The 12,955-nt window shown below is 55.9% G+C and overlaps 1 protein-coding gene across 1 annotated transcript in view; it reads right to left on the bottom strand.

The window, feature by feature from the left end:
* SHANK2 (SH3 and multiple ankyrin repeat domains 2) overlaps nucleotides 1–12,955 on the bottom strand; it is a 562,195-nt gene that overhangs the window by 469,656 nt on the left and 79,584 nt on the right. The window contains exon 3 of the mRNA XM_081533759.1: nucleotides 3,287–3,505. Coding sequence (XP_081389885.1) covers nucleotides 3,287–3,493 — 207 coding nt within the window. The 5' untranslated portion in view covers nucleotides 3,494–3,505. The remainder of the gene's footprint in view (nucleotides 1–3,286; nucleotides 3,506–12,955) is intronic.

Raw genomic sequence — 12,955 nt, 5'->3', positions numbered from 1 at the left:
GGTCTCTGCACTGCAGACAGATGCTTTACCATCTGAGCCACCTGGGTTAGTAACTGAAGTCAATTCTTTAGGAATCCAGTAAAGAAAAAAAAATCCAGTCCTGGACAAGATACATCTAGCACAAGTTCAGGGCAAGCGGACCATCAAACAACATCCCTGCAGGTCTGGGGCGACACAGGGTAGGAGCTACAGCTCAAAGATTACACAAGAAAACCACATACAAGCTGACATGCTCATGTACACAGTTCTTATTCTTCGCAGATTCTGTATTTGGGGATTTGCCTACTTGCTAAAACCTACTGGCAACCCCAAATCAATACGAGCAGCGCCACCGTGGCCACTCACAGACAGAGCAGACACGCCGGTCCCTAGCCGGGTCTGAGCAGAGGACCAGCTAGCTCCGTCCTGTGTCCGCCGCAATCTTATAAACAAGTGTCTTTATCCGGGTCTATTCGGGGCCCTGTTTTGCATTTTGGTGCTTTTTTTTGGCGATCCTGAGGTTTAAAATGGCCCCCAGGCACAGAGCTGAAGCGGGATCTGGTGTCCACGGACAAGAAGGCGGTGACGAGTCTCGGGGGAGAAATCATGTGTCAGGTGAGCTGCCTCCAGGTGTGAGTCCCAGGCTGCTGGCTGTGAGCCTGGCGCTAATCCTGAGTCAACTGTATGTGTTAAATAATACTCTTGACACAGAAAGGCACGTGCAGCCAGGCTGTGCACTGGTCCACGGACGAGGATGCAGCCAGAGGCACTCAGGACCCTGACCCACTGCATCCCCCGCGGGCAATGGACCCCAGCAGCGAGACCAGCGGCCGGTCACTGGGGAAGCACTGCCCCCAGGACCTCCTCCTGAGAAAACCCTGGACAGTCAGCTCCATCCACCTAAGAGGTGGGGCGGAATAAAGAGCAGTGACAAGAGGAGGCCACTGTGCACCCGGCAATGAGCAGGGACCCTGGGGGAGGGACAGGCATCACGTGGGGTGGACGGTGACCCCGGGCAGAGCGCTCTACACCAGCAAGAATCCGGTGGGGAGGAGAGGCCTCACGTGTGTACACGTGTGAGTGTGTGTGTGCATGTGCAAAACAGCTGCTTGTTCTCCACACACTGATCTTTTCCTTCCCAGTCTCAGAGCTAAACTCCGTTCTGCAGCCTCCTCTGCGGCCAGGTGCGCGGGGCAGGTGCCTGTGGTCAGCTGCAGGTCAAGCGCGTGGGTCAAGCGCATGGGTCAGGTGTGTGCAGGCAGGAGCAGCCTCCCGAGGGCACAGGGAAGATGGGAGGAGAGATGTGGCCCAGCAGTTTCCTCTTTCACTCCCTCTGAGCAGATACAGGAGACCCGAGAAGGCCTCCAGTCCAGGGAGCCCGCGTCCCTGAACGGCTGCGTGGATGCGAACCGCCCCGTCCTCATTCTTGCCAACCCCCAGGGGACTGAGAAATGCGACATCTATGTGTCAGGTGCCTGAGGTTTGGAGGGCTGTTCATTACAGCAACTAGTTTAATCCACCCCCAATACACAGGGAGAGAGCACCAAGTTCCTTCAGCAAAAAAAAAAAGGGAGGAAAAAAACTGTAATCAAAAATAAAAACCAATAAAGAGATCCGCCTTCCAGTGTTATTTTGTAATCATTTCTTTTAACTTGATAGATTCATTTGGAAACAGTCTCTCTTGTGGCGAAAAAAAAAAAAAAAATTACTAAAGTTCAGCTTTTCCTTCACTGACTTTCTCTCCTTTCACTTTCAAATTAAGTCACCTCAACGATGCTGATTTATTAACAGCGTATCCACTCTGAGTCTGTGCTTACCCAGGCCACCCGTTACCTGCAACCCTTTGGAGAGACACGTCTGAAATGTTCATGAAACGTCAGCGACAACCGACAACCGCTCCGGGAGCTGGCGTCTGTGCTTCTCCACGTGACCTGAAGCTTTTATAATAATCACGTAACTTTCATAAGCAACGTCAGATGACACAGAAGGAAGACGAGCTGAACCTGCCATGTCGCCAGATTGGTTCTAGGGCTCAGGTCCGCCTGAGCTCTCCCTGAAAGGTGGGGTCGTGAGAGCTCGCCCTGAGATGACCCCAGGGCACAGCACCCTTGGCCCAGGCAGGGCCGCTCCCAGATAGCAGGGGTTTCCTGGGTGACCTGAGGCCCAGGAGACTGGCCTTGGGTCAGAGCCCAAAGGACACATCGGCGCCAATCGGCCAGGAGGTGGCACCGTGGGCCTCCCCAGTCCCTCTGATCCCAGCCAGGCCCCTTCCCAGCAGGGCCTTCAAGCACACAGGCTGGAGCCTCCCAGAGGCCATCTACACCCGCTCCAGCCCAGTCTATATTCTTCCCAGCCCCACCTCTCCCACCTCCTCTCTAAACTCTAAAATGAGGGGTCCTCTCGGGCACACAAGCCTCACGGAGACCTAAGGAGCAGAGACAACGAGAAAGGAGACGCCCCGAAGGGGAGCCCCCCAGCATGAGCTGCAGCAGGAAGGGCTGCCCTCTGAGATCCCAGTCACCTGATCCCAAGAGACAAGAATCCCCTCGGGAGGCGCCCACTCGGCCCGACTGTGGGTCTGTGCACCACCTGCCAGCCTCCGGAAGCCCCTCCTGGGGTCACCGAACCTTCCCAGCCTCCCCGAGGGCCCGGATGCCACATCCACTAGCCAGACCCTGGACGTGACTCCGCAGGGGGCTCAGGTCCAGCCCCGCCCAACCCGAAGGGTACCCCCACCATGCCTGGTGCAGCCCCCTGACTCCGCCTGCCAGGCTCCACCCATCCAGTTTCAGCGTGCAGCCCTGCCACCTGCCCTGCCCACCACAGAGGGAACCTGTATTCTCCAAGGCCCCCGAAACAGCACCACGGCCAGGGGGACCCCTCTCCTGCACCCGCTGTGGCCACAGGGACCTCATGCAAATTCACCATAGGGCTCGGACCTCGAGGGACGACTCAGGGGCTGCCGGCGGGCAGGGCAGGGAAGGGCACGTCAGGCAGAGCTTGCAGACTCCAGGAAGTGGGGACCCCAGCGCCAGGGGAGGCAGAAGGGCCTGCCCGGGGCGGGCAACCCGTTTACTAAGGCACCCACTGTGCTTGCTGCCTCTGCAAGCCTGATCTCTGTGCTCAGAGGCTTGGCCTCCATGCCTGCACATAGTAGGTGCAGCGAGTAGGGAGGAGGAAGGGGGAGGAGGGCCCAGCAGGAGGGGGCGGGCCGGCGCTCATGGGGTGGGGGCAAGCAGAGGCCCCTGGAGTCCAGGTCACGCGTGCCATGGGCCCGGAAGGCGGGCGGGTGGGCGGGCGGGCTCACCGTCTGTTGCAGGTCCTCGATGACGATGCGCAGCACCAGCGTGCGGCCCTGGCCCTCCTCCGTCCTGGCGCCGCCCGGCTTCTGGGCCGTGGCCCGGATGGTGTCGTAGATGGTCTCCTCCTTGGAACTGTCTGACTCCAACTCCTCCGAGGAGTCTGAGTAGCTCTGGGCCATCTCGTCCTCGCTGGATGTGGGGCTGCGTGGCATGGCTGCGCGTGTCTACATGGAGAGGGGAGGAGGGAGACAGACGTCAGGCGAGGCTCGAGGAAGAGGCCGGCGATGTGGCGGAGACCGGTGTCCGGGGGCGTGATCGCAGGCTGGGCGACCTGCGTGGGTAACACACACACACCTCCACACACTCCCAGCTCCCCCCGGAGCCCGAGCCAGGCAGGACCTGTGGGGGCCCCAAGAGCCCTGCCCCGGTGCTTGGAAACCCAGCGCTTAAAGAACTTGCTGCGGCCGTGGGATGGACGAAAGGGCGGTGAGGCGGTCTGAAACGTTCGAGAGTAAGAGGAAAAGCTCTCTTTGTTTTTCTTGGAGGAAGAGCGGCAGGCAGAGAGATGCGGGCTTCGGGTCAGAAGGGTACCGAGCTCCTGCTATAATAACCCCCTCTGCTTCAAACACAGCAATGATAGGTACTGTGTAAAAATAGACCCAGCACACAGGGCCAGGCTCAGAAATGAGATAATCTCCGGGCCCAGGAGCACAGCGGATCCCAAAGGCTGATGGGGGCAGGCTGATGGGGGAGGCTCGGGGGTCCCCAAGAGCCTGCGGAGGCTGGGAGGGCGGCTTCCTCACCATCAAGTGCAATAAAAGCCCTCCACCCCGGCCGGCAGGGACCCAGGTGAGGGGCCAACTGCCACCTCGGACCACGGCTGTTAGCAGGACAGAACTGGGGGGCAGGCTGCCCACGGGACACCCCCAGCGCTGTGGGCAGGGGTCTAAAAGGTCAGGCAACTAAAAGTTCTGGGCGGGGGGCACATCCCAAATCAGCTGTTGCACTTCTGTGTGAACTCTGTAAAGGAAGTCAAAGGTCAAGTTCACATGAACAAGAAAGATGTTCCCTGCAAAACGGGGTGCCCTGGTTAACCCAGCTCACACGCCACCCTGACCACTCAGGGTCTGCCTGACCGAGGAGGGGTAGTCTCTCCTCCCCACGGACAGCACAGCTGAGAGCAGCACGGACCCCAACGACCCACGCAGGGCCCCGAACGGAACCCTGAGAAGGGACCCTTCAGACACGGTGTCCTCGTTCACAGAGGCTGGAAAGATGCAGGCTCGTCTGGAGCCTGATGTGAGCGCGACGTGAGTGACGGGGGAGAGGCACCCACAGCGACAGGAACGCCAAAGTGGGGGGCGCGGGGGGGGCAGAAACGGGGTCACAGGGCCCGTGACGTCACTTGTAACTTGGGTTTCCTCGAAACAGTTCCAGGTGACGGGACAGAAAGCCAGACGTCGACACACCTGGGACACAGATGCTTGCGACGCTATTCTCTGTGCGTCTCTTTGTGCGGGAAATATTTCACAGCAGAAGTGGGAGGGCGGCAGGGGAGAAAAGCAAGGGGAAAGGGAGGAGGAAGACGGTCACCTGGCTGACCACCCCAGGGCTGGGGCGCGCGGCCCCTGGAAGCCGTTCATTCTGGGGTGACGAGCCTCAGAAAAGTCCCAGGCAGGACACGGCTCAGCCAGTTCCAAGCCGGCATCCAGTCTGAGAAGGCTGACGCCCACCATTTACCTCCCGAGTTCACTTAAGGTCAGCGGACACCCATGGAAGCGCTTCTCTGCTGGGCCACCAGGTCCCAGAACATTCCCAGCCGCTGATTAGACACACGAAGCCCAGCAAAGCGCAGGCGCCACCCCAGAAAACGCACCCCCACACACACCCAGGGAAAGGCAAGGCCACGACAGGGCTGGGGGCTCCCCTACCGCCAAGAGCACCTGGACCGTCCTCTGACATGGGGTCCATAAACGCGGCTCTGTCCAACCTGCAGAGGGGGCTGAATGAGTCCTAACCCGGAGGTTTCACATGAAAACCCCGATATCTGGCTCATCCTGACCACCAGGAAAATCTGGCCTGGTTGAGGTCTGCCTTGCAGCACCCAGGGCTGGAGCAAGTTACAGTGACTCCCTGGCCAGCTGGTCCTCCTCCCCAGGTCCTCCCGGAACCAAGCAACTCCACACGGTCAGACCTGCCCACCGGGCTCTCTCCCTGGCCTGTGGGCCTCAAGTCTGAGCAGCTGCGAACTGATCCACCCAACCCTCCAGCCTGGCCTCCTCCTCGGTCTTCTGCCTTCACACATCCCGTGAGGGGTCCCTGGTTAAACATCTCAGACAGCAGATGACCCGTATCACCCAGGTTAAACATCTCAGACAGCAGATGACCCGTATCACCCAGGAAGGCTTTCATTTCTTAAAGTAAAATTACCAAGTGAAAAAGTGTTAGTCGCACAGTCATGTCTGACTCTCTGCGACCCCAGGGACTGTAGCCCACAGGCTCCTCTGTCCAGAAGCTTCTCCAGGCAAGAACACTGGAGTGGGTTGCCATTCCCTTCTCCAGAGGATCTTCCCGACCCAGGGTCAAACCCGGGTCTCCTGCATTGGAGGCGGCTTCTTTAGCATCTGAGCCACCCGGGAAGCCGAAAATTTCCAAAGTACATCCCATCCAACACTAAAACTTCAGAGCACCTGGGACTCCTGAATTCACTGACAAACGCCTCTGTCATCTGAGCCTCATATTTTTCCACCCGTACAAGAGCACAGACTGGAGAGGGCGGGGAGGGTCTGAGGCCGAGGACAGGGTCTGGCCAGCCCAGGTTCTACCTTAGGAAGGTCCCAGCCAGCCTGGCTGCGACTTCCACCAACACGTTCATTCCTGCATTTGCTCCTTCACCATTTACATAGGAAAAAAAAAAGTGCCTGGCGTAATTATATGCCACATATATACTATATAATATAGAACACAGTTACAATTATAATTGTAATATGAAATAATTTCATGTTATTATAATATATTATGATAATTATATACACACAATTATCATATTATAACATAATATAAATATAAATTATGTACTACATCATTGTGTGTGTTGTTTTAGTTGCTCAGTTTGCGACCCCGTGGACTGTAGCCCATCAGGCTCCTCTGTCCACGGGATTTCCCAGGCAAGAATATTGGAGTGGATTGCCATTTTCTTCTCTAGGCATCTTCCCAACGCAAGGATCGAACCTGGGTCTCTTGTGTTGCAGGCAGAGTCTTTACCGTCTGAGCCACCAGGGAAGTACCATTAGCTAGTTGCATATATATATAATCATTTCCAACAAGGTCTCCAGGTTTTAATATCCTCGAGAACGGGTGAACTCTCTGGCGGTAGAGTGGTTAGCACTCTGTACTTTCACTGCCGAGGGTTAGACAGTTGGACCATAAAGAAGGCTGAGCACCCAAGAAGTGATGCTTTCGAACTGTGGTGCTAAAAAAGACTCTTGAGAGTCCCTTGGACTGCAAGGAGATCAAACCAGTCACTCTTAAAAGAAATCAGTCCTGAATATTCACTGGAAGGACTGATGCTGAGGCTCCAATCCTTTGGCCAGCTGATGCGAAGAGCCGACTCACTGGAAAACACCCTGATGCTGTGAAAGATTGAGGGCAGAAGCAGAAGAGGGTGACAGAGGATGAGATGGTTGGATAGCATCACTGGTTCGATGGACATGAATCTGGCAAACTCCAAGAGATGGTGAGGGACAGGGAAGCCTGGTGTGCTGCGGTCCACGGGGTCACAAAGAGTCGGACGCGACTTGACTGAACAATAATCCTCTAGAACAGTGTTTCTTCAGCCTGGCTGCACAAGGAAGTCACCTGGGATCTTTTTCTAAAAAACGGTGGTGCCAGAAGGTCTGATTGAACTGGTCTAGGTGAGATCCCAATATCGATATTATCTTTATTTGCCTGCACCAGGTCTTAGTTGCGGCATTTGAGACCTAGTTCCCTGACCAAGGAGGGAACCAAGGCCCCCTGTATTGAGAGTGCATCACGTTGGCCACTGGACCACCAGGGAAGTCCCCCCGACCGATGTGATCTTCAGATGCCCTGAGACTCTGATGCTGGGAGAGACTAAAGCAGAAGAAGGGGCGGTAGATGATGAGATGGTCAGATAGCATCACTGACTCAATGGATACGAATTTGAGCAAACTCCGGGAGAAGGAAATGGCAACCCATTCCAGCGTCCTTGCTCGGAGAATCCCAAGGACAGAGGAGCCTGGCGGGTTACAGTCCAAGGGTCACAAAGAGTCAGACACGACCGAGTGACCGCTGTCGCACAGGGCGTGGGAGGAGCCCGCAGGTCCAGATCCAGAGGCAGTTTTGAGACAGGTCAGACGATGGGCAAAAACTGGGAATGTACAAACGCTGGCAACACCTTGTTTCTCCAGGGTGACTCTGCAGCTGCGGCCCCCAGGCCCGTGACCCATTGTGGACACGCAGTCTGAACAGTAAAGGGTACCTGACCCCAGGGTCTTCCTTCCAGAAGACCAAAGGTGGGGGTGGGGGTGGTTTAAGGATGTCTGTGTCACACAGAACTGACAACGGAGGGGAAGGCACCCTGTGCCCCAAGCCCCCTGCCACCCACAGTCCTCACCCGGCCACAAGAAGTCACTGTTGCTACTACATCAGCTTAGGCGTGATGGTCACACACGGACGCATCTGCCACCAAAACCCACTGGACGGGTCTGAGGGGAAAAGGCAGCCCCGTGCCCACGTCTTCCCAGGACGTCCTGGGAGCTCAGGACAAAAGCCCCAGCAGGCTGGTCCTGACCTTCGAAAGGAGCTTGTGTAACTCGACCAGCTGATCCGCAGGAAAAGCAAACACCTGGGGAAACACTTAATTATTAACTGTGGCAGGTGACACAGAGGGCACCCGGGACCCTCGCATTTCGGATAAACAACAGACACGTTTTATCCTAAGTACTTCCTAAGCGCTGGGCAGGACATGGAGTGCAAGGTGCTCAGTCGTGTCCGACTCTCTGTAACCCACTGGACTGTAGCCCCGCCAGGCTCCTCTGTCCATGGGATTTTTCAGCCAAGAATACTGGAGTGGGTTGCCATTTCCTTCTCCGGGGATCTTCCTGACCCAGGATCGAACCCACGTCTCGTTTATCTCCTGCACTGCAGGCGAATTCTTTACCTGCTGAGCTATCAGGGCACTCACACTAAAACACTGACAATCTGAAATTCACACAGAAGTAGGTGCCCTGCATCTCATGAGGCAATGCCACGGCGGGTGGAAGGGCTTCTCCAACCTGGGGGGCGGGGGTGCGGGGAGACGCTCTGAGGAGAGGAAACCAAGGACAAAACTCAGTCTGGAAACCAGCTTCCCCAGGAAGAGTCAGCGGCAGGACCCGGAAGGGAAGGTTACTCAGCACCCGTGGGCAGACGTTTCTAGAGTAACTAACCTCTCGGGGAAAATACCAAACTGTACAAGTGGAGAAAGTTCAGCATCTCTCAGAATGGGTTTGCTTCACTGGCCCTGCTGGGCACCTATTAATAAGCGGGAAAGAAAGTAACAGTGGGAAAAGCAATTTTAACAAAAACTCCACATTTTGCTGCCGAAATGTTCCAAGAAAGCACACAATTGTTCCAAGAAAACATAAAATCTCAAACTGTCTCCTGAGTCCCCTAACACCTGTGAGGAACAGGCAGCTAAGTTTTCCTCCTGGTTCCTTCGTCAGACAGAGAGAAAATATGAAAGCTGGCCTGGGACAGAAGACACAGAGTGAAAACCAGAATGACTTTACCAAGGTCAAAGGTGCAAGAATCACATCTATGAAGATAACCTATAAAAAGGCAGAGGTTCCATCAGCTCTGGTTTATTTTTTTATATGTGTGTGTATACATATATGGGGCTTCCCTGCTGACTCAGATGGTAAAGAATCTGCCTGATATGCAGAAAACCCGGGTTCGATCCCTGGCTTGGGAAAATTCCCTGGAGAAGGGAATGGCTACCCACTCCAGTAATCTTGCCTGGAGAACCCCATGGACAGAGGAGCCTGGTGGGCCACAGTTAATACACACACACACACACACACACACACACACACACACACACACACACACACACACACACACACACACACACACACACACACACACACACACACACACACACACACACACACACACACACACACACACACACACACACACACACACACACACACACACACACACACACGGTTTTTTTGCAAAAAAAAAAAAAAATGTTTTTATTCAAGTGGAATCTCAAACAGACACCTGACATATTTAACATACTGGAAGCAAGGTTTTGTGACTATTCATTTACTCTGTACATCCAAATATATTAAACCGGCTGGTCCTCCCAGCAGTGGGACCCTGCTCTCCCAGGGGCTGCTCTGGGGTTTTGTGCAGACCAGACGTGAGAACTCAGGTCAAGGACATGGCCAAGGACTGCAACAGCCTCCACCAGAACCGGTAGGTCTAGAACTCGATTCGGGAGGGGCCCAGGGTCCGCCACACCCTTTGAAAGTCACTAACAGATGACGGTGAGTTAACACAGGCTGACAGTGAGTGGGGGTGCAGGGCAGGTGGGTTTTGGGGAGCAGTGGGCCAGATGCAGGCTGAAGGCACCTGGGAAGGTGAGAGAAAAGCACGCCCATGTCTCGGTGCTCATTTAACCTGCGTCGCTTTTCCCTTTGGGCTTCCCAGGTGGCGCAGCGGTAACGAGCCCCCCTGCCAATGCAGGGGACACAGGAGACGCAAGTTCAGTCCCTGGGCTGGGAAGATCCCCCTGGGGAAGGAAACGGCAGCCCACTCCAGTACTCTTGCCTGGGAAATCCCACGGACAGGGGGGCCTGGTGGGCTACAGTCCATGGGGTCGCAGAGTCAGACACGACTGAGCACACACACACCTTCCCTGCACCCACGCGTCGCGTGCACTGAGAAGGGGGGGGGAGCACTGCAGCACTGGGGGTGGGGGCTGCCCTAGAAGCTTCTGCCGCACCAGCCCCCCTGTAACTGCGTCAGAATCTAGTAGGCGTGGTCTAGGGATGAGACCGCACCCCGAGGACGGGGAGACACCAGGATTCAGGTCACACGCCACCTCTTCTGAGGACCCCTGTGGGAAGCTGCTCCCCCAACCGCTCCAGCAGACGGACCGCAGCTGCGGCCCAGCTGGCACCACCCGGCAGCCACCCCACCTGTGAGGGCAGCGTCCTCTACCACACCGCAGGCCAGGGGGAGGTGTGAGTGCAGAGCCTGCCCACCAGCGTGGCATCCGCCCATGTCCCCCCACCACCAACTTCACATGTTGGGGCCCTGACCCCCAGCACCCTAGAAGGCGGCTGTGTTTGGAGTTTGGGACTTTCAAGAGGTGACCGTGGTAACATGAGGTCACTAGGGTGGGCCCTGTCTGATGCGCCTTTTGTACTGTTCATGGGGTTCTCACGGCAAGAATACTGGAGGGGTTTGCCATTCCCTCCTCCAGCGAATGCTGGGCAAGATGGAAGGCAAAAGGGAAGGGGGCCGCAGAGGATGGGACGGTCGGATGGCATCACCGACTCAACGGACATGAACTTGAGCAAACTCCGGGAGACAGTGGAGGACAGGGAGGCCTGGTGTGCTGCAGTCCACGGGGTCACAGAGAGTCAGACATGACTCAGTGACTGAACAACAAAAACAGTCCGGTGTGACTGGTGTGCTAATCAGACAAGGAAGTCAGGACACACAGACACACACAGAGGGACGGCCCTGTGAGGACACGAGGGGACAGCCGGCCACACGCCCAGAAGGCAGGCCTCAAGAGGGCCAGCCCCGCCCACACCTGGGTCTGGGATCCCAGCCTCCAGGCCTGCAGACAGGGAGTGTCCGCTGTCTAAACCCCCAGGCTGTGGGCCTTTGCTATGGCAACCACAGGAAATGGGTACAGGGTGAGGCCCTCCTGATGTTCTTAGCTAGACGCACGAACCACATTTCTGAGGAGAATTGCCATCGAGAGAGAGCTTTCTTCTGAAACCACTGTCCAGAATAAACTCCATTTTCATCCCTTCCTGCGTCTTCGGATGAGCTCCAAGAAGGACAGCTGCCGTCTCTCTTCCATGAACTGCTGGCATCCTGTCTGCCCTGAGTCTCTCTGCCCTGCTCCCCGAGGCCTCCCTTCACGCCTGGCTCACCAGACCACACTCACCCTCCTTCCCGCTCTCCCGGGAAGCCCCGCGGTCCAGACGTCCCCGTTAGCCTCTGATGATTCTCAGCTAGTGTTCCGAGAACCACTCCATCACAGACACTCCAGGCCATCCCTGGCCAAAGGAGTTTGGGAAACACAACTGGATTAAACAAACATGCACCAATCACTTGGAAAGTCCAAGTGCTAGCTGCTCAGTCGTGTCCGAGTCTTTGAGACCCCCATGGACTGTAGCCTGCCAGGCTCCTCCACGCAAGGATACTGGAGTGTGTAGCCATTCCCGTCTCCAGGGGATCTTCCAGACCCAGGGATCAAACCCAGGTCTCCTGCATTGCAGACAGATTCTTGACTGAGCCATCAGAAAAGCCCAATCACTTTACTGCAGAATTTACTGGAGTGCTTTATGTGGTCGACTCTCAGAGTGGCTGATGCAATATTTTCCCAAAACTACTTAACCCCTGGAGAGGTTAAGTAGGTTAAGTGTTCCTGGAGAGGACAAATGTCACCTCCCGCATCAGGCATGTCACACGCCTCCAGGGCATGTCCCGCAGAGCCCCGCTCCCTGCCGAGCACAACCGCCCTGGACGCTTCCTGGGTAAAGACTTGTTCGGCAGAGAACTGGAAACAGTCCTCTCCCCAGAGGAAAAGGGCTCCAGGGGTGTTACAGCTACTCAATATTCTTCAGCCAAAATCGATCTCCCAAATCAGAAAAAGAGCTGCTGACGACCCAGATGCCTGAATTAAAACGTCTCCGTTGAGGATCATTGCCCATAAGGAGGAGGATCACACGCCTTGCTGGCGTGTTCTATGTGGTTACTGGCCTGCGAGGTATCTAGAAGCATTCTGGGTGGGTTAACAGAAAGGCTGGGATCTGGAATGTTCACAAGATGGACCTACTTCCCTTCTACCCAGCAAAATTCCCTCAGGAGCCTGTGCTTCTGCCCATGGCTTCTGCCTCCCCGCCTCCTGGAGAGAGCCAGCTGCTTCCAGTTTGGGCTGCAGGGAGCTCCCATCTGAGCTTCTGCTGTAAATGTTGTTCAGTTGTGTCCAACTCTGCGACCCCACGGACTGCAGCACTTCAGACTCCTCTGTCCTCCACTATTTCCCAGTTCAGTTCAGTTCAGTTCAGTCGCTCAGTCGTGTCCGACTCTTTGTGACTCCTTGAACTGCAGCACACCAGGCCTCCCTGTCCATCACCAACTTGCGGAGTCTACCCAAACCCATGTCCATCGAGTCGGTGATGCCATCCAGCCATCTCATCCTCTGTCGTCCCCTTCGCCTCCTGCCCCCAATCCTTCCCAGCATCAGGGTTTGAAGAGTCAGCTCTTCACATCAGGCGGCCAAACGACTGGAGTTTCAGCTTCAACATCAGTCCTTCCAATGAACACCCAGGACTGATCTCCTTTAGGATGAACTCCTTGGATCTCCTCGCAGCCCAAGGGACTCTCAAGAGTCTTCTCCAACACCACAGTTCAAAAGC

The sequence above is a fragment of the Giraffa tippelskirchi genome, chromosome 10 (assembly GCF_054371585.1).
Source record: "Giraffa tippelskirchi isolate mGirTip1 chromosome 10, T2T-mGirTip1v1.2.pri, whole genome shotgun sequence".
Taxonomy (NCBI): domain Eukaryota; kingdom Metazoa; phylum Chordata; class Mammalia; order Artiodactyla; family Giraffidae; genus Giraffa; species Giraffa tippelskirchi.
This window is presented reverse-complemented; position numbering and strand designations above follow the sequence as displayed.